Genomic DNA, 22,309 nt, shown 5'->3' with positions numbered 1-22,309 from the left:
AGGGATTTTTCTCCTCCTCCCTCCTTTGAAACATATTGCAAACAAAAGGATAATGAAAGCAATTAAAAAAAAGTCCTCAAGGGTGTTTCTTTAATAAGAGGAGACAAAGAAAATGATGGTGCAATTAAAAAAAAAAAAGCCAATTATCTGTGGAAAAAACAATAATATATATATATTTTTTTTACTATTCATAGCATGGCAAGGACCTGCAGAAAGATAATTCACACTTGCAGCCTCCCAGGCCTGTTACAGCCCAAGGGAAACATTACATTCATTTTGTGACAGCTCATCGAGTTAAATTCTGACCCCCTCAAGCACCAGCCTCCACAAAGATGGGGTTTCACCCCATGCATGTTTTATTTGAGAAAGGCGACATGCTGTGCCATTCAAATCTGCACGCATGGTCTGTGCATAGAAGAGCCGGGTGTTTCCATGAACAAGTGAAAAAATTTGCTCAAAAAGGGCAACCTGCTACATGTGCTAGGTACTGGATGCACACATGAGGCAAGATGGTATGCAATGCACTGAGCCTGAACAAGGCTTATGCACCACTGACATCCCATGTAAGGCCCCGATTCAGAACAGCACATTTGTAGGTGCTTCTGTCATTTCCTAGTCAGGACCGCCTTTGGTATCTGATGAGATGCTGAAGTCCAAGTGACTTTGGGACATGAGCCCATGCTCAAGTGCTGTCCTGAACAGGAGCTGCGAACTTTGAGGTTGCATCTAAAGCCCCATCTCTAACAGACCCAATTTGGAGGCTGCCCATTTACAAGTCCACTCTGAAACCGAGTGGTGTCCTATCCTCCACAGATTTGTGGCTTCCATACAAAAAGAAGCGGCTTGGGGGACTAGGAGGAAGCTACATCAGAACCCCTTGTTTTTTTGGAGGTGGGGGGGAAAAAAAAAAAGCCAGCTTCCCCATTCTCCCTGCAGTGGTTTTATTTGTGCTCCTTTGCCCCAGACGGCTCTTTTAAAAGAACCTCCAATTCTGCACCCATCAGAGGGGCGGAATCAGACATCACATCCTGCAAAGAGGAGAAAAGAAAGAAAGCAACGAGGAGGAGGAGAAAAAAAAAAAAAAAAAGAAAAAAAAGGAAAAAAGGAACCAGAGAGGATTTGGAAAATGGTTAAAAAGAGCCACAGCTTTAAAATAAAATAAAGAAATCAATAAAACCTGGTCTCCCCCTTCACTCCCCGCATTAGGTCAAGAAAACAATTGGTCAAGTCAAGGATGAAAGAAGAGGGAGAGAGAACAGGTGTGGTTAAGTCAGTGCAAGTGCTCTCTTGTGTTATTAGGAAGTCATGCATTGTAATAGACTATCACTCACTGCCCGCAGTAGGAGATGCAGCAGCAGCAGCAGCAGCAGAAGTGGTGGGAGTGGAATTGACGGAAGAAAGAGCTACATGGGTTGGGCTAGAAACATTTTTTACATCGTGGTGCTGGCTCACGATGGAAGGCTGTCTCCTGAGGGCTCCCTGTAAAGAGGAGGCTCCGGTCTGGAATGTGTAAACTACGTCCATCTGCAAAGAATCAGAGAGTGAGATAGCGTCGCCCCGCAGTCAGAGACCAAGAGGAAAGGGGTCTGGGGTCAGGGGAAGAGGGGAGGCTGGGCGGAGAGGGACACAGACGATAAAGGAAGAAAGGATGGAGGGGAGAGGGAGGGGGGGAACCCCACACATTTCAGATTGCACTCCCATAAACGCAGGGTTGGCAGGTGATCCAAAAGCAGAACCATGGAGCATAGAGACGTTAGCTTCCAGCCTCCACCTCTGTCTGTCTCTCTCCCATCCGATGAAATGCATTATACAGCCAAGAAGGTTGGGAGGGCTAAAGGGGGAAAGGATTTAGCATATAAACCCACAGAAAGAGTAGAGGGAGACAGAGAGAGAGAGAGAGAGAGAAAGAGAGAGAGGATGGGTATAAGTGTGAGCTGGCAACTGATACAGAGTGCAGCCTAGAGCCCAGTCTACTGCAGTGGGCTAGAGCATTTCCAATCCCTCAATACAAGGCCACAGCCTGAGACACTGAGTGACCCCCACTCTAGCTAAACCCGAACGTGGTCAGACATGTTCAGCACTTCACTCGCCCCCAAGGGGCAGGCACAGTCACATTAGCAAACACCGTAAATACAAGAGAGGGGAAAATAACTTCTCAATAATAGAGCAGGCAGCAACTGCAGGGCTAGTCTGTAGACAGGCCCCAGGACAGGAAGAGCAGTGGCAGCCAGAGGCACCAAGAGAGATTTCCACAGCTCTGCATTTCGACTTTCCTTTTGACCCAAACACAGTCTATAATTCATTGCCACAGCAGCTTTGCCCACTCTCCCAGGGATGCTCATTAAAAAGGCAGCCCCCACATGACCTTATACAGTTGCCCAGTTCATCCCCGTGGGTATTTTAGGCATTGCTTTGCTATTTCCTTGTTTTGCTCTTATTCTGAAGCAGGAACATTTTTTCTCATCCCTGCAGTTAGCCAAGGCAGCAGTGAAAGCCACTGCCATTTCAATTTAAGGCACAATGCTTTCAGACACTCGCTTGGAAACCTGGAACACCAGGATTTGGATCCATAAGCTGGTTTGCTAGGATTTACAAGGCCACACAGAGAGGAAAGAAAAGGTGCGAGAAGAACTCAGGATTTCTGGCTTTGCACAGGGTTGCAATAGCAGGCAGCATTTTTCCACAAGGCGATAATGCAAAGCTTCCCAAGGGAACTGGCTTCAGTACAGACTCATCTGACACCATGTGATGATGTGACTTCAGGCAGACACCTCATCCTTAATGATTTGGAAACAGTGCTTAGAACAAGCATCGCTGCACTACAGATGTTTATACCTACCGTACTTGGTCATGCCTCCATCATTCGTGTCATTGCATGGTGCTCCCAAAAGGTGTTATTATACAATGCTTGAGGAGTTAATGCACATAGCCACAACCTGAATAACCAGCAACCTGAAGAAAATCGGGTTTCCCCGTGTCCTGCGGCAACATGATAGATGCAAAAATAAAACTGGTGCAGGCTGCCACAAGCCGGCAGCAATGCTTGAAGAAAAATAGCAACCCAGACCACAAAGAAACCCAGGCTGGCTTCCGTCGCGTTCACTCTGGGCTCGTGTTTCTCATATGTAGCTGGCAGTGTGTAGTTTGTGCTCCAAAGTCTCTCTTTCTGCATTGGATTGCATGCGTTTCCCACATACTGCAAAAACCACGCTTAAGGTTGCACGAAACACAATTCCCATGTGTGACCTCCGACTTGTGTGCCAATCCCATACAAGCACATTTCCCAGGCCCACATGTTTAAGGGAATGGGGAACCTTTTCTGTTGGGTGGTTGTTTTAAAGACAGCAGATCCCTGGGACCGAAACGACAAAGCTGCATGAGCCCAACGGGCACAGTTATTCTGAGCAACCATCATGGTACCTCCAGGCCACAGACTGCCCGTCCATCCCCATGTTCCTCCTTCCACTTCTCTGAAATGTGACCACCCTAAATTTTTCACTCCAAATAGTCTTTTAACCACCCAGTTCCTAAGGAAGACAAACAAAGATGGCAGCTTTGTTAAACACACAGGATTAAGAACCCCCCCACCCCAATGCAGGATTTGATTCTGGCAGGGTACCTATAAAGACAAGAGAAGCAGTCAGGTTGGTGTCTTCTCCGGCAGATATCCAGTTGCTTTGGTGGTGAACAAGGAGGCAAACAGCAAAGGCAGGCAAGGTTTCAGCTCTGGGCCGGCATTGTGCAAAGCAAGGAGGGCAGTATCCAGCAGACAGAGGTCTCAAGAGACCGTTCTTCTTGGGCACAAGGTATCTCATCACAGACCACAACATGGCAGGGTTGAATTTGCCAGAGTTCACCATGGTGCACAGAGCTCCCACCTGAATGATCTCTCCACACATGCTTTCAAAGGAGTCTCACCCTGAAAATCCAGCAGGACCGACTCCAAGGGGAAGCATCTCTCAGCCTCCCAAAGCTTTCCTTTGGGAGTCAGTACTTTGACCTGAAAGCAGGGGTGTTGGGAAGGAAAATTCATGTTCATCCCATTCCCTTAAGTACCCAGCTCCCACTTTGGGTCTCCTAAATGGTCTCTGATCACTTGGAGCAGCATCAACAGCAAAGGGAAGCTGAAGGGCTGGCCATCATTGGGCACCCAAGACTGCAGGTTTGGGAAGCAGGAGCTCCTTCAGACGAGTACATTCTCCAGAGGGCCTCAGGAAGCAGCCTTCAAAATCCCCAAGATGACTCCTGTGGTTGGAGTCAGAGCCATGGAGATGGGGGGTGCCCAAACTGAGAGGCTGCTCATCTCAACCCAAAGCCAAGGAAGTTGTACAAGGCTCCTCTCAACAGAACCCCTCATGTTGTTATCAGGTAGCTTTGTGACATGGAAAGAAGGGACAAGCCAAGGCATGGGAGACCACCAGCGCGTACAGTTGGGGGTGAATGAGTCTCCTGCAAAATGCTGGGGACTCCTTACTCCGAAAGTCTGTGCCGTGTCTATCCCAGGGAACCAAGGAGAGTCCGTGGACAGGAGCGAGACAGTGCTGGGAACCTATAGGGGACCTAATCCCAGACAACCTTGTTCTCTCCCTTTGGCTCCTGCCTTCCCTTTATTCTGTCTCCATCCTTTTCCCTTCTCAGTGTAGGACTGAGGAGCTGGTCAACAAGAGAACTGGTGAGGAGTGAATTGTAGGTAGGGACATGAGAGCAGCACATTTGCTGGGCGAACTCTCTTGAAGGAAAAGCTCTTATGGGAGAGACAAGCAAAGGGGAGTCCCACAGTCCTTGGCAAAATAAATGCCACTCATTGCAAACATGAAACCAAACCCTCCTCTTGGCACAGCTGCTCTCCCCTTTCAGATACAGCAAAGGTCTAACACAGCTGAACACCAAGGACTGGGGAGGGGCAACAGGAGCGATACCTTGACAAGAGGGGACTCACAGGAAGACTGGGGGAAGCATCAGGAAAGGACAGGAGATGAATACAACCAGAGGAGAGCAAGTGCAAAAGCCCACAGTGCAACGGAGTGAGGGGAAGGCACAAGGAAGAAACTGGAGCGAGAGGACACCCTGCAGAGAGGGGAAAGATGGTTAATATGCCAAGTATTTCTCAGCAACCTTCGCGGGACAAAACCTTCCTAGGGAGTTGCAGCCGCCTCCAAAGCTGTTGGACGAGCCAAGTGCACTGAGCCGGCCAAGACTGGTTTAAGATTAGTATAATCAAAAGTTCAGCAGGCCCGGAGACTCCAGGATTAAGGCCAGCCGGAGCTCAAGGGACAGACACCCCCTCCCCCCACCCCCGCAAAGAAAAAAAAATTCACCACTTTCTCCCTAGGATGCCAACTCCTTCCAGTGTAGCCTTGTGGCACAAGGCACCACTCGGTCACCTCTGCAACAACATGGCAAGAGAGAATGCACTGGTAAGTCCCACCGGGAACACAGATGGAGGCTCAACAAGCAGCTCCACTGTCCTCTCAGCCTGGGTTCCTGGTTCAGCACTATAATATTTGGGCTGTTCTTCCAAGCTTGGATCCTGGGGTATGAATCAGCCCAGAAGGACTCAAAGGACACTGAAGTCAATGAAAGGAAGACAGATAGGGAAAAGAAAGCAGAACAGGTCTGATTCAAGTGGCGCTGACTTCCCGCATCTGCAAGGCAGAGACAAGGAGAGACCTTCGGTGCCCAGGTGTCCCGTCACCTGCAGCGTATGCCGCTCTGTTCAGGATCATAAGAAAGTAGGGCTGGAAGGGACCAGGTGGGCCATCTAGTCCAGCCCCCTACTCAAGGCAGGATCATCCCCAATTGGACCAGGATGCAGGGAGCTGGGCAGAAGCTGCCTAGGGTTGCCCACAAGCTACCAGGGGAGCAATGGTCCTGTAGATGATGCCGAGAAAGTGGCCAAGTTGCATCAACCCAACTGCACAACCCATGATTGAACAGAAACATAGGTCACTTGCCTAAACGCTGTTAAGTCCAAGGGCCACACAGCTCTCTGAGCTCCCTGCCCCCTCCCCACACTCTTTGCTATTCAGGGCAATGAGATCCCATCTCACAGTAGTTACAGCCTCCATGCTTTAAACCAGGTTTCTGTGCAAACCTGAGCCTGCCATGGTGGTGGGCGGGGGTGCGGGGTGTATAGGGTATACACATCTAAGCACCTGTGCAGTCCCATGCCCTGGCTCTCTCACCAGAGCTAACCTGGAAAGGCGTTGGCAGTGATTATTCTGGACCTGCACAGGGTTAGCGTGTCACCACAGCCGTGAAAATCCACACAGGTAGATGCTGGATGGTGCTGGATCTTTTTGGCCAGGACCCCTGGAAAAGCAGGAAGTAGCACCCCGGTCCCCTGTATGGTACCTGAGTCTGTATCCTGTTGAGACCCCTGAACCATAGGATCTGCCCACGCCGGAGCTCCATTTCGGCATGGTCAATCTCATCTAAGTCCTCAGGCAGCTCCTCTTCTGGAATATCCTCCTTGGTGATGCCATGCCCTGCCTCCTTCAGGAACTTCAACTGGCTGGTTGGGACAGTGCAGATCAACTGGAGACAAAGGGAGAGAATAGTTACACTTACCCTGCAATTCCCGTGGTCCTATGCTGCCATAATCAGCACTGGTCCAGCTGTAGGCATACAGGTGCTCCTGGGATCTTTTGAATAGCTGTGTGTTTCAGGACCACCCATATCCCATGCACCTCCTCACACTCCCAGTGCCAGCGTAGAGGTGGGTGAAGCAGCCACAACCCTCCCATTGCTTTCTCACTCCGAGACCCCATAAAAGCAGGGCTGGGGGACAGGTCATAGGATGGACACTGGGAACAATCTCACAGAACCATAGCTTCTACAGGGCAAGGCACCCTTCTTCTCTGGGTGCACATCAGTATGGATCTCCCTGCAGGCACTCAGTAAGTAGTATCATCTTGGGAGGACGGGAAGGAGAAACACCAGCTGCACTTGAGTTGAGCTGGCTGCAAAAAAATTGTCAAAACTGAAAAAAAAAAATGCTGCCTTCATCTTAATCGACAAGACTAAAGACGTGTCAGTTCTGACAGCAAAAATTCCCATGTGAAACTGTGATCCTTCGGAGAATACTGAAGTTTCACTCCACGCTGTTTTCACGTCTGTATTTTTATCCCTTTCCCGTTATTTTCCCGACTTGTCAGTAGGCTTATTATGCGGTGCTGTTGGCAACATGACAGGCCAGCTGAAATATTTTTAAAGCCAGTCCATCAGGATTAAATAGTGGCTGTTCTTAAGTGTCTTCTTTCCTAGATCAAAGTGTCAGCGGCTCTTGTTTGTGCTGTCATGAAACAGCCGGACACGCTGTGAAGCGCTAGTATTAAAGCGCCAAGACCAACATCTCCCAAGATAAAGGGAGAACAGAAGGGAAAAAGGACATTCCCCAAATGCGCTTTTCTAAAGCCAAACCAGCATTTTTGGAATTTTCCTCTCCCACATCAAAGAGGTGAGATTTCAAACCAGATAGAGAAGCACAACTGGAGACAAATGGGTGCATTTGCTTTCCAATGTCTTGAACTCTTGACCCACTGGAGTCCCCTTGATGGAAGTGGTGGCCTTCTCCCAAGCCACAGTTCCTGGGGGTTGGATGCTCCTAGAAATGCTCCAACCTCTGCAATGCTACTTGGTCACACTTCTCTGTCTGCTTTGAAATATGGAAAAGCAAGGGTGAAGCCGCCCTTTTCTGGGGGGTGGAGGGGGTGCTGTGCCATTAATCACAAAGGCAATTTTTGATGGCACCAAAGAGCTGAGGACAGAGAGCATATGCATGACTAAGGCAGAAGCCAGGAGAGGGTGGCCTCTTAGAGACTAAATGGTTCAGAGGAGGCATGAGCTTTCCTAGGCAATGACCTCCTCTGTCAGATGCTTCACCAGTTTCACGGCATCTGAGAGTAGACCATAGCCTTCAAAAACTCATGCCACTCTGATCCACTTAGCCTCTAAGGTGCCACCCTGCCTTGCCTTCCGCCTGACATGGCCAACTACCTCTCTGCTGGATGTGTAAGGTTTCAGCTATCTTTGAAAGGCTCTGAAGGGTTGTCTTTTGGGACAGGAAGAAGCCTGCCCCTGTAGTCTTGTAGGCAGTACGCTCTGAGAGGCAAGTGTGGGTAGCCTCTGCCGTGTCCCAGAAACCGTGCCAGTAATGCAGCACTTGGTACCGCACTAGTCAATACCAAGGGAGCTGGCACCCGATTTAAAAAAAAAAAAAAAAAAATCATCAGGGAGGAGATCTCCATGCTGATGGCTTCTTTTGAAAGCGGTTTCCCTTATGGAGGTGGGGGTAGGGGGAGAAGACTGTGGTGCCTGGTTACTGGGGTACTTGCAGGGAGCTTCCTCAACTCTGACAGAGGAGAAGCTTGGCCCAGAGTTAGATGCACCTTTCCTGGGCTGCTCACTCAGAGATGTATTTTAAGCCTGGTATCTGTTTCAGGGTGTGGGATGAGAAGAGCAGCACATCGAGCAACTTGCTGGGGCTGCATTCTTCCCCAAGCCTGACGGGACCTCTGCTGAGCCCGTCGAATAAGACACGAGATCCTCCTGCAACAGAGCTCCCATGACTGCAGGTGAAACAGCAGGGAAGAGTGGTTGCCGCACAAAGATGAGAGACACCAGGGGCTGGATGCTTGGCAGGGCCTGCTGGCTGCTACAAGCAGTGCCAGGGAACCAGGGAGGAAGCTGGCAGCTCCTTTATGCCCTCATACAGAAGCACGAGGAGACGGGGGCACAGGCTCAAACAGCTATTCCAAAAAATGAGAGCGAGGTATTTTTCCCTGGCCCTTTATGATAAACTCTGAATATAGGAAAGAAAAAGCTATCTACCATGTGGGGGTGGGTGGGCGTTAATCTTCCAGCAGCCGCCAGCGGCAGGGAAAGCACCCCCTCTGCTTTTAGAAGCAAGAAGCTGTGCTTGAGGGGGGAAGCAGGCGTGCCCAGCTCCAGAATAGGCAAGTGAGTGGATGGAGGTGATGCTGGCTCTGGGAGGGGGTTGGGGCAACGCAAGGCAGTGGAGGTGTGCAGCATAATTAGACCGGCTCTTACCTGTCCCCAGAGCAGCTCGCCTACACCGATAAAAATACACCAGAACCACTGGCTCAAGGTGAGCCCAGAACAGCTGAATGGCTTTCCTCCAAACTCCACGATGAGGATCTGTACAGGAGACAGACACACAAGTCAGGGGCAGTTAGAGGAGTGCACATCAGAGCAGCCCTGTGGCACTGGAGGGCTTTGCCTGCCCACGATGTTTCTCGCTAGCCCAGCATTGCAGGCTAGTGACGTGGCCTGTCCCATAGAAAACTTTGAGGAAAAAGTGAAAAGTTTCCCTTCCATTCCTGAAATTTCTCACCTTGGTGGAAAGGAGGAAAAAATGTGGATTTATTTACAACAAAGCACCTGGCATTACATCAAACACACATACCTTTTGGCAGGAACAAAATGGATCTATAAATAGAAAAAGGACTGCTTGGCACTGAAGAATCATCCAGTGAAAGGGTCTTTCTGTGCCGCTCTCCCAACGCCTCTGTGGCAGCTGTGCTGACTTGGCCCGTGGGTGGTGTAAGGGGCCAAAAGGAAGCAGAAGTCTAATCTGAGCTAGCATGAGGCTAGAGAACTGCAGCAGCCTTCTCCCACAGCTTGCCTGGTTTCTCTGCCTAGCGCCATGTCCTGCGGTCTGTGTGGCTACGCTACCGGGGAGGGGGACCCTACTGACATGTAGGGCATCTGCACTGCATGCCCAGCTGCCACTAAGCCTGCTACTCCCATTAGGGTAGGAAAAAAATGGATAGCCAAGCAGTTTTAGTTCAGGCAAGAAACCAGTATCCTGGATGGTGACAGTACAGCTCAGGGCTGTGAGGCCAAGAATCCCAGAGAAAGAATCAAGAATGCAAACACTAAGTGAGGACCCAGAAGCAGGACCAGAACTGGAGCCTGCCATCACACCCCACCAAGACTACAGGACTTTGAATGGCAGTCATTTGGATCCAGACCCTATTTAGCCCTTCAAAGACTCCTCCATGAGGGCACCAAGTCAGTTCTCACACTGGGAGGTTGATAAGGTCTTTAACTATAGTGATGGGCACTCCAAGCATTGATGTTTGTCCTCCGAGAGAGGGAAGGAGCAAGTACAGAATGGAAATAGAGGCAGAGCAACTTGTGCAAGATCACATAGGGGATCTGAGGGAGAGCAGGGAATAGAGCCTGGCTCAAGTTCCAGATTAGCAGCCAGACCTCAAGACCGTCCTTTTTCTTCCACCCCACTTGCCATCCCCCATCCACGCATAAGCCCGCTGCTCTGTTACCTGCGCGCCAAAGGTGCCAAGAACCACCGTGCAGAAGATGGGATTCCGGAAGATGGACTCAAAGACGTTTCTCTCGCCGTGGATTTTGCGGGCATTGATCTCGTTGAAGAGCTGCATCATGACGAAGGTGTTGAAGACAATGGTGTAGTGTTCGGTGGGGGGTGAGTGGAGGGGAGTATTCCGGCCACTGTCGATGTCAAAAAACTTCTCGCCTACCACACAGGAGAGGAAAGTTCACGTTTGCTACCCACTCAGCTTCAGAAAGAACCTAGAATTTGAACTAGCCCATAACGCACAGCTGGAGAAAAAAAAGTCACCCTTGTGGAAACACGAGTGATGGCGTGATGGGAAACGGATACCCCACCTCGGTTGGCATGACTGGGGGGGCAAGAACAGCAGTGTCATATGGGTAAGGCTGGTGGGGCCAATTCAGAACCCAGCATAAAGCAGTTATTGGGAGGAAATGCACCCCCATACAGGCAGAAAGAGCTGGTGGAGCAGGTTTAGATTAACCAACAAAGCACTAATTTGGTGCTGGGTAGGTAGCCAGGGAGGGCTGAGTCCTTGCTGTCCTATCACCGGTGGAAGTTCTCTCTTCCCCACACACACCGTCCCCATCAGCCCTGGGCCAGAAGCCACCTTCACCTGTTGGCGCACCCCTGCCCAGGTTTGTTCTTGGCCATTGGGTTGAGGCTAATGACAAGGGAGACTAATTAGAGCCATGTATGGTGGTGGCTTTTAGGATGGGGATACTGATTTGCTCAAACTGGATTGAGTCTCAAAGACCTTTTACACATCCCCCACGGCACATTTTGCAGCAAGTTACACACATTTTCCGGGAGTAATTTCAGCCTGGATTTGATGGATTTCCTACGCAGCACGGCCGTGCATCATGTACCTTCTCTTACTTTGCTATGCAGGAGAGTCAAACCACCTGAAAAAAATGCATCACTGTCCTGCGCCCTACCTTAAATGCTGATTGGAGAAGCTGCTTTTCCTTGCTACACTATGCCTTTGGCAGACATTTGGACTCACTGGAGTGGAGTCCCCTTGCAACTGGAGAGGTGCCCCAGATGGAGCAGACAGCAGCTTACATGGGCTTAATCCGTGATGGCTTAGAGGCAGAGGGGCATGCAGGTGACCTCACCCCACACCCTATGGCAATAGCAACTCACCTGCAAAGAGCAAGGTGAAGATGATGGTCAGCTGGTACACCGCATGGCCCAGGATGTTCTTCATCATGGTGCGGGAGATGAGGGGCTTGTTACGGCCATAGGGCTTGCGCAGCAGCAGGGACTCAGAGGGGGGCTCTGTGGCAAGGGCTAAGGAGGCAAAGGTGTCCATGATCAAGTTCACCCACAGCATCTGGACAGCCTTCAGAGGAGAGTCCTGCAGAAGAACAACCCCACAAAGAGGACCTGTTATATGCAATAAGCAACTTCCCCAGGCCTTACAGAACCACCCACAGCCACACCCAGAGCAGAGCCCAGGACTCTGGGCTCTGCAGCCTGCCCTATCCCCTAGGCACTTACCTGCGTGATGCAGGCCCCTGTAAAAGCCACGATGACAGCCACAATGTTGACCGTCAACTGGAACTGCAGGAACTTGGAAATGCTGTCATAGACGTTGCGGCCCCACATCACCGCCTTGACGATACTGGTGAAGTTGTCGTCTGTCAGGATGATGTCAGAAGCCTCTTTGGCCACGTCTGTGCCTGCTATGCCCTTGGGGGAGGAAGAGGCAGTGGTGAGTCACTGAGCAGACAAGCTAAGGTCATCTCCCCGCCTGGCTGAACCCCAGCAATCATCTCAAGACAGAGTCCCCAAGAGCTAGGGCTGGGCCCAGGATTTGCAGAATGGGCCCATCTCTCCTTAGATGAGGCCTGCAACATCATCCTGTTTCCTGTGCTACTGCTCACAAGAAGTCCCTTGGGTGACATCTCTAGTTGAAGAATACCAAAGCAGAGGAAAGGAAAATAGAAACATTGCTGGGCACTTCCCCTCCCAAGCATCAGCAGTGGGTACAGGAAGGGACATGTTCAGGATCCTACAGTGGCAGAGGCAAGAACAAAACCCAGATCTCTCGATTCCCAGACCAATGCCCTCAATGCTGGGTCATGCTGCCTGCTGACACCTCCAAAAAGGAAGTAGAAGCCTCTGCTTACCTCCAGGTCGGGTCTTCATTGTACTCTACCCTTTGAGCAGACTGCTGCAGCAAGCAGGGGGCTTGGGAACCTTTAGATGTTAAAATTCGGGACACACTGCACCCAGAGCTCATTTACAATTCGCTGGTGCTCCTAACTCTTTGGCCACACATACCATGAGGATCCAGAGGTTGTGTACCTTTGCCCCTTATATGATTAAGCTTTAGGAACTTCCAGAGGAACAGACAGGCTCTCAAAACAGAGATAAAGACCCAACCAACTACACTGCATCCTAGAGAGTTGTCCTGGCTCAGATGCATGTTTGGTCTTCTGTGTCTGTCACTTCCCCCTGTTCCTAACTTAGACCCTTAGACCCTTTTGCAGTGAGCTCAACAGGTGACTTTGCCCACTTGGGATCCTTCTGGAATCAGGCTGCACTTCCTCTAAGGCAAGCCTCTCTCATTTTCCAGGCACCATATACGAACACTAGCAATGATCTGGCTTAGCTGCATTACTCACTGACAAGCACTAGAAGGAGCTCTGTGCGCACAGATCCTGTAGCCACCGGGAAAGCCAAAGGCAAAGCCAACTGCAGGAGATGCCCCATGGTGAGCAATTCTCCCCAATGTTTTCCTGCTAAGCCTGGGTACAGGGCAAGTCTGATCTTGGGTGGGAATTCCCTGACTTCTGTAAGCAAGCATGCTTGACAGGGGAGTCAGAAATTAACAGCCACGTGACCCTTTTTCCCAGCTCCTGGAGCCAATGCTTAGAGGGGATGCAGGGTAGGATGCTTCAGATGACTTGTGACCCTGCTGCAGGCCTTGAGATGCTGCTGTACCCCCTTCCTGGATGCTGCAGCAAGGCAGTTCTCTCTCCTTCCTAGGGCAGCATTCTGCCTGCTCGGTCATCAGAGACTGCTCATGCAGCCTCTCTGGGACTGCCTCTGACACCAAGTTATGTACTTGGACTGAGTCAGAAAGAGAGGAGGGAGAGACTGAGAAAAAATACACACACCCCCACATGCATACACCCACACTGCTGGTGCTGTGGGGGACTTAAAAGCAAGACCAAAGCTACTTCATCTTTGAAATCCAAAGCTTGCGAAATTGCTTCCATGAAAATACTTCATCTCCAGAAGTTTTGTTTTTTTTCCATGCGTCTCAGACACACACTCTCCCTGGCAATAGCAGCAACCCACACGCTTTGCAGCCGCCTGTTTAACGTACCAGAATTCAAAACAACCAATTCGCTAGAAACAAGTGAAACCAAACAACAGGTCCATCCATTCCTATTGTCCCATTGGAATAGAAATGGATGCAAAAAAGAGTACATGAATCATGACAGCACACGTGGCAAACCAGAATTTCAGAACACTTTCAGTATAGATAAACGAACATGACATTAGCCACAAAGTCAACAAAAGATTCGGAATTTGGGCCAGTAACTTGGGCACGACTAGACCACAGAGTTGGTTCCTACTAGTCACAGACCTCAGCACCTCTAGAAACCAAGCCTTTCATTTTTGGGCGTGCACGAATGGGTTCAGGACGTAACGTTAGGTTGCCAGTCAACAGCTTGGGCCAGTATCCTAACCCAACATCATCCAGTAAGGGCAAAAGGAAGGCAACATGCCTTTGAGCTGGGAGGGGGGCGGTGTGAAAAGGAGCAGGAGATACTTGCAGGACCCTTGCAGCAAAATCCCTACAGATATTACTTCAATATGCCCCTGGACCCTGAAGAGTTAAGACGTTATGTCAAATCCGAGCGAGGCTTTTACAGCCAGGATATGGTTCTCCATCACCTTCCACAGGATTTTTCAGAGCGATGGCTCTGCAGCTTAGAGTCTCCCAATGTCCGAAGACAGGTGCTTGTGCCCGAAAACTTGCAAAGAACTTTTTTCCAGCTATTTAGTTGGACCAATAAAAGAGATCGTCTCTACCCAAAAAACCTTGCCTCCTCCCTATTAAGGCACTTCAGGACCTTTCGAAAGGCAGCCCACCATGCAGAGGTATGCCCATTCTCTCGCCATACCATAGCGAATCCCACGTCGGCTTTCTTCAATGCAGGGCCATCATTGGTCCCGTCCCCCGTCACGGCCACCACCTGTCTCCGCTCTCCAACGGTGCTGTCGATGATACCTGAAACGTGGACACGCAGGTTAAAGGGAAGACGGATCCCCCAGCAGGCTCCGAGCATAGAGCTTGGCAAAGAGCAGTGCCCATACAATGCTGGCCTGGATGCTGTCCTGGAGCAGGCGCCTGCCAGCCAGGGGAGCACTGAGGGCTGCATCTCTTCTTGGTAAGGGTCATCATGTCAAGCCTGTTTTCCAGTTCCCCCATCTGCTGGGGCTTAGTACAGTCCCTTCTATAGCACCTTCCAGAAAACATCTCACAGCCTTTGGAGACCTTGAGGAGTCTCCCCCTCACTGGCTCCCTGTGTTTTGGATCATGCTCACTGAGTGCGAGCAACAGAGCCAGGTGAAGTCCCAGCTCAGTCCCCTCTGGGTGAGGGTCTGTACAGCAGCACATAAGCGCTGGCTCCCAGCAGCCCCTACCTTTCACAAGCGTGTGCTTATCCGTGGGCGAGGAGCGCGCTAGCACCCGCAGCTTGGGCCAGATCTTATCCAGCTGCTCTTGCTCAACCTACAGGACAAACCAGGAGAGAGGCCAGGTCAGACACCACATGCAGGAGCTTGGCAGCCTTTGGCCCCCTGCCCCAAAGACAGGAGCACTCATAAGCTGGGGTTGGGAAGAAGAATTGGATGTCACCTTCATCTTGCTATAAGTGCTACTCCCTGGCTGCATATGGAGCCTGGATACCCTCCTTGTGACCCTGGCTCTTGGCTAAGATGGCTGCATGGCTTCAGCAGCTGAATGGATCTCCATGAGACACTAAGATTTCCCCCTCCCCACCTATGTGGTCCCAGGAGAGAGAAGCTGCCTCCTCACGCTGCAGGTCAGTGCTTCCCATATAGCAATGTCCCCTCTTAGCTGGCAAGGCTGTTGCCAATGCCCTGGGGCCTCCCAAGCAGCTCAGGTAGAGGCAGGTCCTTTCTGTGCATCATGCCCGGTCTGGATTCCTACCTCGCCCTTCTCGTTCCGGATGAGCCGGTTGAACTCCTTCCCCTCCAGGCACAGGAAGTCCTCCCCAGGCAGCAGGATGCCGCACTTGGTGGCGATGGCGCGGGCCGTGTTGATGTTGTCACCCGTCACCATGCGGACAGTGATGCCGGCACGCTGGCACTTCAGGATGGCCTCTGGCACCTGGGGATGAAGGGAGGCAAGATTAGATGCAGGACAGCATGGCAAAGGTGAGGATCTAGAATAAAGAGCTGGCAGGGGGAAACCAGACACCCCACCTTCAGGGCCAAGCACATTCCTCCTTGATCTCTCCTCAATCAGACTGGCCAGGACTGTGGGGGTTTCTGCCTTTCTCTGCTCTATGAGGCTTGGTCTTTATCCTTGGGTCATATTAACCAGATGTCTCTTCTAGGGGTGGCAGGGCAGTAGCAGTGCCCTCCCCCCCCACCTTTTTATTTGCGTTGTAGGGTGCATGGGCTTTTCATGAGGTGCTCTGTGGCTTTGGTGTGCGAGGGGTGGCAGCGGATACTTTTCAGGACTCTTTGCGTCACTGGAGTCTGTGAATGCAGACAACCAGGTTCAAAGCCCAGAAGGCTCCTACCCATCTTGTGTTCCCAACCCAGTGGGGGTCAGATGTAGAGTCAAGGGGACCCAGTATGAACAGAGCACAGGAGAGGGGAACTGGGAACGAGTGCATCTGCACCAACACTGGAATACAGGCACCATGATAGCACCTGTTTTCCTAGCTGGATTAAGGCAGGATTGTTGGGTCTGGGCCCAGCAGTCAGAAGTTCAGGCACAGCCGTGAGCCAGTGAGAAGAGACAAGTTGAGTCTGAAGAGTCTTGGGGCAGGGAGTGGGGAGAGCCCTGCGGGCAAGAGAGGAGCAATGAGAGAGGTCAGATGGGGCCACAGCTGGTTTGGAGGAGACTGGAGCAGGGGCCAGGTCAACATTTGGGGGTTTCAGGCCTCTTTAGTTCCAATCCACCCACAGACATCATCAGGCTGGGCTGTGTGCACGGCGATCCACAAGGACAGAGGAACAGGGTGTCCTTGGAGCCGACAGCAGGATCCCTAAGCTCCACTGATAAGAGTGAGATGCCCCCTTCCCCACCACACACATCTGGAGTAGGGCTCTATCTTGGGAACCGGGAATCAAGAACCAAGGTCATGCCTAACACAAGCGCGGGACGGCGAACCTCCAACCTTGCTTTGGGGAAGGAGCTGCTCAGCGATCCCGGTCTGTGAAGCCCCGACCTCACTACAAAGGGTTCTTTAGAGGTGCATGGTGATGGAGGAATTTCCAACATTGGAGACCAGTGCTGCACTCTTCTTGCTATACAGGTGGCACAAAGGGCTCGGGGCATTCAAGCTCACTTCCCAGAAGCCACAAGCGGCACATGCTCCTTCCCAAGCTCAGGGCAAGCAGCGCAGCTGATCACGCCTGCCCCTGAGATCTCGTGTCCTCCCCAGCCGCAGCCGGAGCAAGCACACTTACTCCAAGCGGTTCCTGGAACCGACACCAGCAGCATCTCTCCTCCCGTTCCCGGGGGTAAAGTAATCGCGTCTCCACTACACGATGCTGCGGCGCTGGCGCCAAGGTCTGGCTGGGCAGGGAGTCGAGATGTGGGATGCTGTATTTCTCCCACACTGTTGGATGGCAGGTTGACAGTGGCCTCCCCCCCACCAACCTGACCTCACATCTCAGGCTGCCGCAGCACGTGGCTACATTAATGGGTTTATCTATTAGTGAGCAAGCCGCAATGGCATGGGAGGGGGCAGGAGGCAGGATATTAGTGAGAAATTAGCAAATTGAATCACAGCCTCCAGAGCCGGCAGAGACAGGGCATCTGTAATGCGATTCCCAAGCCCAGATACTTCAACGTCTAATTAAGGAAAGATGCGAGCAAGGCCAGCGTGCAGGGAGCAGGCTCCAGAATGAGATCAGGAGGCACAGACGGGAGGGCTGATTGTGTTAGCCCAGCGGTCTGCCTGTCAGCCCCGTGGCAAGTGGTGAGAAACAGCAGAGGGGAAGCAGGGGCAGGAGGCTGCAGGGGAAAGTGAGGTTTACTGCTAAGGGTGCTCTCTGCCTCTGGGGGAGGAAGGGGGCAAGTTGGTACCCCAACCACCCACACCATTAACCCTTTTACTGACCATGGCTCTATGCAAGCACTGGCCACTTCCCCTTCCACTGACTGGCCCTATAGTCACTTGTGCCATGCATGCTCCTGCCACACAGATCTGGGGTCATAGTAAGACAGAGAAGTACATGTCCCAGGTACCTAGGGTGGCCCGGATGGAGAAGAGCATCTTAGGAGTGGCAGAAGCATAGGGTAAGGCAGCCTGTGGGCATCTCTGGGATGTTTGTGCACTCCAAGACACTCATGCCCCTGCTATACAGCAGTAGTGGAGAAGTGGGGGGGGGAAGGGGGGGTGCTTACACCCTACATATCTTGCAGGGGATGGGGAAGGGATGGAGAAGCACCCAACAAGGGGGACACATTCAGATACCTCTGGGCGCACAGGGTCTTCGATGCCGACCACTGCAATGCAGGTCAGGTCACCCAGGATCTCGTTCTCGCTGTCCCAGTCGGGCTCGGCGCCGGCCGGGAAGTCCCGGTAAGCTAGGCAGATGGTGCGCAGCCCGTGGCAGGCCATGGGCTCAATCACCTTCTTCACCATCTCATCGCGGTCCTTCATCTTGAACAGCCGTGGGTCCCCATTCTTGTCCAGAATCTTTGAGCACCTGCACCCAGGGCAGAGGTTAACGGAGACCATGCTGTGTGCCTGCCACTCGAACCACAGAGACGCAGGCCTCCCACCCCAGCAGGGCCCTGGCCACTCTGCAGGAGACACTATCCCACTGACATGCTTAGAAGGAGCTGCTCAAGAAGGACTTTACTCCTCTAAGCTGTGGTGAGTCCTAGGAGCTTTGGATCAGCTCAGCACCCAGCTGCTACTCTAGAACTGGCCCAGCTTCCCAGGGTGGCAAATTTGGGCACAGGAATCTCTCTGAAACACCACCTGCAACAGGCCCAGCACCACCTGGAACCCTCGGACCTGACATTTCACCAGCACTGCATCTTCCGTGCTGTTTTGGCTGCCAGGAGCTCAGAGGCCACAGAGGAGGTGACAAAATTAGTGACATGGCAGATACCACAAGGTCTCCAAGCACATTTGGCTTCAGTTCTGCTCAACACCCTGGATTTTATTCCAGGCATCAGAGGATGAATCAGTGGGACTATCCTGGATAGGACAATGCTCCTTTATCTCCCTGTTTCAGGTGTAAGAGGAAGGACATATAACCAATAGCTGCTACCAGAAGCTCCCCTGGAAATAGTGCAGTCTAGTGATGAGCACTGGGACCAGAAGTCCAGACACCTGGGTTCTACTCCTGGCTTTAACACTGTCAGAAACTGGTGACATTTGGCAGGTTATTTCCCAGCTCTGTGCTTCAGTTTGCCCCTCTGCAAAATGGGGATAATGCTACTGTTTTCCTTTGCAAAGCATTTTAAGGTCTACAAGCTAAAGGCAGGACAAGACCCAGGTATTATTTTGTGTTCTGCATGCGTGTGAAGAGAGTGTGAGCTTGCTCTCTCATACATCCCACATCACCCCAGTCCCCCAGGGCTAGGATCCTCTCATGGGCCTCTGGGAAGAGCTTCCCAGGCCATGGGCAGCCTGCAGGCCCTAGCTGGAGAAGTAGCCAGGAGGCTCCAAGTGGGGAAGGGTAGTTACTTGCGCAGGATGATCTCGGAGGCGCCCTTGCTGTACATGCGGAAGCTGCCGTCTGCGTTTTTCAGCACCGTGCTCATGGACTTGCGCGCTGAGTTGAAGGTGTACACCTTGTAGAGCTTTTCCTCGGGCACCTCGTTCCTGACCGCCTGGTAGTCTTGCTTCAAATCCAGGACAAAGCCCAGCAGGGAGCACTCGGTCTTGTTCCCCACTTGCCGTGGGAGCCCTCCTTCCTTCTCTGGTGGCTAAAGAGTCCCCAGTAGGAGAAGAGAGGGGAGGCATCCATTAATGCAGCCCATGAGCCAGAATGGAATTGGAGGCCAGACATAGCTAGCTAACATCAAATTAGACAGTTATCAGTATGGTCCAGGGCCAATGCACAGAGATGAATGGGAGCACTTCCCACTTAAAGCTTTTAAACCAGATTGGCACAGGTATAAAAACAGATGCATGATCCATGAGGCTGTAACCCTCAGATTCTAACCATTTCTGCAGTCACGAGTCACTGCATCAGTTTGCATTGGTATAAAGAGACTGCAAAAACGGCAGACCGAGGAAAGCACAATGGTGTGATTTACATTTTGCATGTATCCCCCCCCCAAAAGCATGCCTTGTCCTCTCCCATGGTCTTAGCTCCTTGGGAGCACTGCTACCCGCCTCAAGCTCTTAGCAAGAGCTGTGCCTGGATCAAGTCCCCAGCTCGGAAACAAAGGGGGTGGAACTCACCAGGATCTTTGAGGTGTAGGCCGAGTTGATGCCAACACCATTGACAATGAGGTCCAGGACCTTAGGCAGGATGGCTTCGGGGTCAGGGATCTGCCGGTAATGGGTGTCGCCCACGTATGCCTGTACCACGGTCATGCGGTTCATGGTGAGTGTGCCAGTCTTGTCCGAGCAGATGGCTGTGGCGTTGCCCATGGTCTCGCAAGCATCCAGGTGCCTCACCAGGTTGTTGTCCTTCATCATTTTCTGCAGTGAGGGATGGGCAGCAAAAGGGTGAGAGAGGCAGGAAGGGGGTCCCAGGTAAGGATGGATATTTGACTGGGCAAGTCAATTTGACCGAACTTTACCAGTCATATATCAGTCAAAAATTGTAAAAAAAAAAAAAAATTGCAAATAGGGCCAAATAACACAGAAAAAAGCATAATTTTTCCATTAAGAAATGTGCCAAACAACAACAACAAAAAGTCATATTTCTGTCAAGAAAACTACAAAAAAAAATAATTTTTTTTTTTGGTAAAACTGCTATCATCTTTGACCCATCAAAAAACATGCAGTCAGTTGACTGGTCAATTGACAATATTTGACCAATCAATTGACCAGCTTGCCAATTCTAGTGCCAGGGCACAGCGCCTGCACTCTCCAAGTGACACGGCACCGCACAGGCTGGCAGGTTCTGCGGCGAGAGGCATCCCACCGGGAACCGAGAGAAGACAGCAAGGCGATGGCCTCTGCAGCCCACGTCTTTTCTCGCTCCTGGATGGGAGCTGCCATTTGTGCGTGGCTCCTACGACACCTTCCACCCCCGCTTCCAGCTCTGCAGCAGCATCGTGGCGTTTCCACGGCAGTGCCAGCCAAATCCCCTCTCCTCGGCTGGGCAGAGGCTGCTGTTCCAGCTGATGCAGAGAAGGGAATGGAGGCTCTGGCTGGGAGAGGCAGCAGCTGAGGACTCATTTTGCCGAGCACTATGAGTCCATTTCCTTGCTACCCCACTCCATGCCCTCTCCTCAGAGCAAATGCAACCATCTCACAGGCCTTGGTGCACAGGAGCATCCACTTCTCTGTCCCTTGCTGAGGTCTGCCTCACCCTCCCCACACAAGGCAAATAGCCTCCTCATCCCCTTCCCGCCTCTTCTTCCGGTCCTTTGGGGGAACAGAGTCACTGCCATCATCTCCGTAGCTAGGCTGTGGCCTCACCTTGACAGAGTAGGCCAAGGAGATGGTGACGGCCAGTGGCAGGCCCTCGGGCACAGCCACCACCAGCACGGTGACGCCGATAATGAAGAACTTGACAAAGTATTGGATGTAGATGGGGGTGCAGTCTGCCAGCCAGGGCCTGCCCTGCACGCCAAAGTTGTCGATCACAAAGTACAGCACCAGGATGATGACGGTGATGGCTGACATGATCAGTCCTGAGGGAGAAGGAAGAGGCAGGTGGCACGTGAACACACACACATACACACTGGAGGTGACCATGGTCTCGGTGGTCTCACATACCCAAAAGTGATGCCACCCACTCATATGCACCATCCCCTCCTACACCAAGGGTTTAGATGGGAAAGCCGCTGATGCTCACGGCTTCCAATTTCTGTTCCCCTGCGGCTGAACCTGCTGAGGGCATCTGAGCATGAGCCAGAGGCAATCTCTGCCTGTTTCCTCCATCCGCATCACAGATCTACGTCAGCCATCCAACGCAGTCAGGAGGGTCTCTGCTCCCACACGTTAAATGGGCAGAGGCAGCTACAGGTCAGGATTGAAGGGCATCAGCAGAAACGTGTGTGGGCAGCACCCAGGGCAAGAACAGCAGAGGGTCCTGTTGGGGGCTGAAGGACATCAGCAAAGCTACAGTCCCAGAGCGGTGCTGCAGGGACTCCAGTACCTTGGCAGAGCTGGCCGAGGGCAGTTGGACACAGCACCACCTTCTCACACGGTGCCAGTCTCTAGCTGGTATCCTTCATCCTCATGGTCTCAGACAACACATCAGTGGGAACCCAAAAATTAGCGCTACCCCATCTGGGAGGAGAATCCTCCTTCGCTTACTCACCTGCCTTCCCGATCTGCACTGCAAGGCGGGTCAGCTTCCCTTGTAGCACAGACTTCTCCTTCTTGGGGACTTTCACCTTCTTCTTCTCTTTTTCCTCATTCTCTACTCCTTCCTGGCTCTTCAGGGGCTGGATTTCTAGGGCCACACCATCCTGAGTTTTAGCTACACCCCGAGGGAAAATAGACACAGTGGGTGAGTGCACGAGAGAGCCCAGAAACCGGTGGGGCACCGCTGAGAGATGGTGAAGGCAGAGAGAGGAGAAACCCAGAGCAAATAAAAGAC

The 22,309-nt window shown here is 51.9% G+C and overlaps 1 protein-coding gene across 4 annotated transcripts in view; it reads right to left on the bottom strand.

The window, feature by feature from the left end:
- The window catches only part of ATP2B4 (ATPase plasma membrane Ca2+ transporting 4), a 93,603-nt gene that overhangs the window by 15,348 nt on the left and 55,946 nt on the right, over positions 1–22,309 (bottom strand). For 3 of the 4 annotated variants that reach the window (XM_006261227.4, XM_019491498.2, XM_019491499.2), the window contains exons 8-21: positions 22,028–22,189; positions 21,181–21,395; positions 19,990–20,232; positions 19,267–19,508; positions 18,040–18,274; positions 15,534–15,713; positions 15,005–15,092; positions 14,482–14,588; positions 11,840–12,031; positions 11,483–11,696; positions 10,308–10,519; positions 9,052–9,159; positions 6,355–6,537; positions 1,332–1,524 (exon numbers count right to left, since the gene is read on the bottom strand). In XM_006261227.4, coding sequence (XP_006261289.2) covers positions 1,332–1,524; positions 6,355–6,537; positions 9,052–9,159; positions 10,308–10,519; positions 11,483–11,696; positions 11,840–12,031; positions 14,482–14,588; positions 15,005–15,092; positions 15,534–15,713; positions 18,040–18,274; positions 19,267–19,508; positions 19,990–20,232; positions 21,181–21,395; positions 22,028–22,189 — 2,574 coding nt within the window. The remainder of the gene's footprint in view (positions 1–1,331; positions 1,525–6,354; positions 6,538–9,051; positions 9,160–10,307; positions 10,520–11,482; positions 11,697–11,839; positions 12,032–14,481; positions 14,589–15,004; positions 15,093–15,533; positions 15,714–18,039; positions 18,275–19,266; positions 19,509–19,989; positions 20,233–21,180; positions 21,396–22,027; positions 22,190–22,309) is intronic. The other variant, XM_006261226.4, reaches the window with a different exon arrangement.

Source organism: Alligator mississippiensis, chromosome 14 (assembly GCF_030867095.1).
Source record: "Alligator mississippiensis isolate rAllMis1 chromosome 14, rAllMis1, whole genome shotgun sequence".
Classification (NCBI taxonomy): Eukaryota; Metazoa; Chordata; order Crocodylia; family Alligatoridae; genus Alligator; species Alligator mississippiensis.
This window is presented reverse-complemented; position numbering and strand designations above follow the sequence as displayed.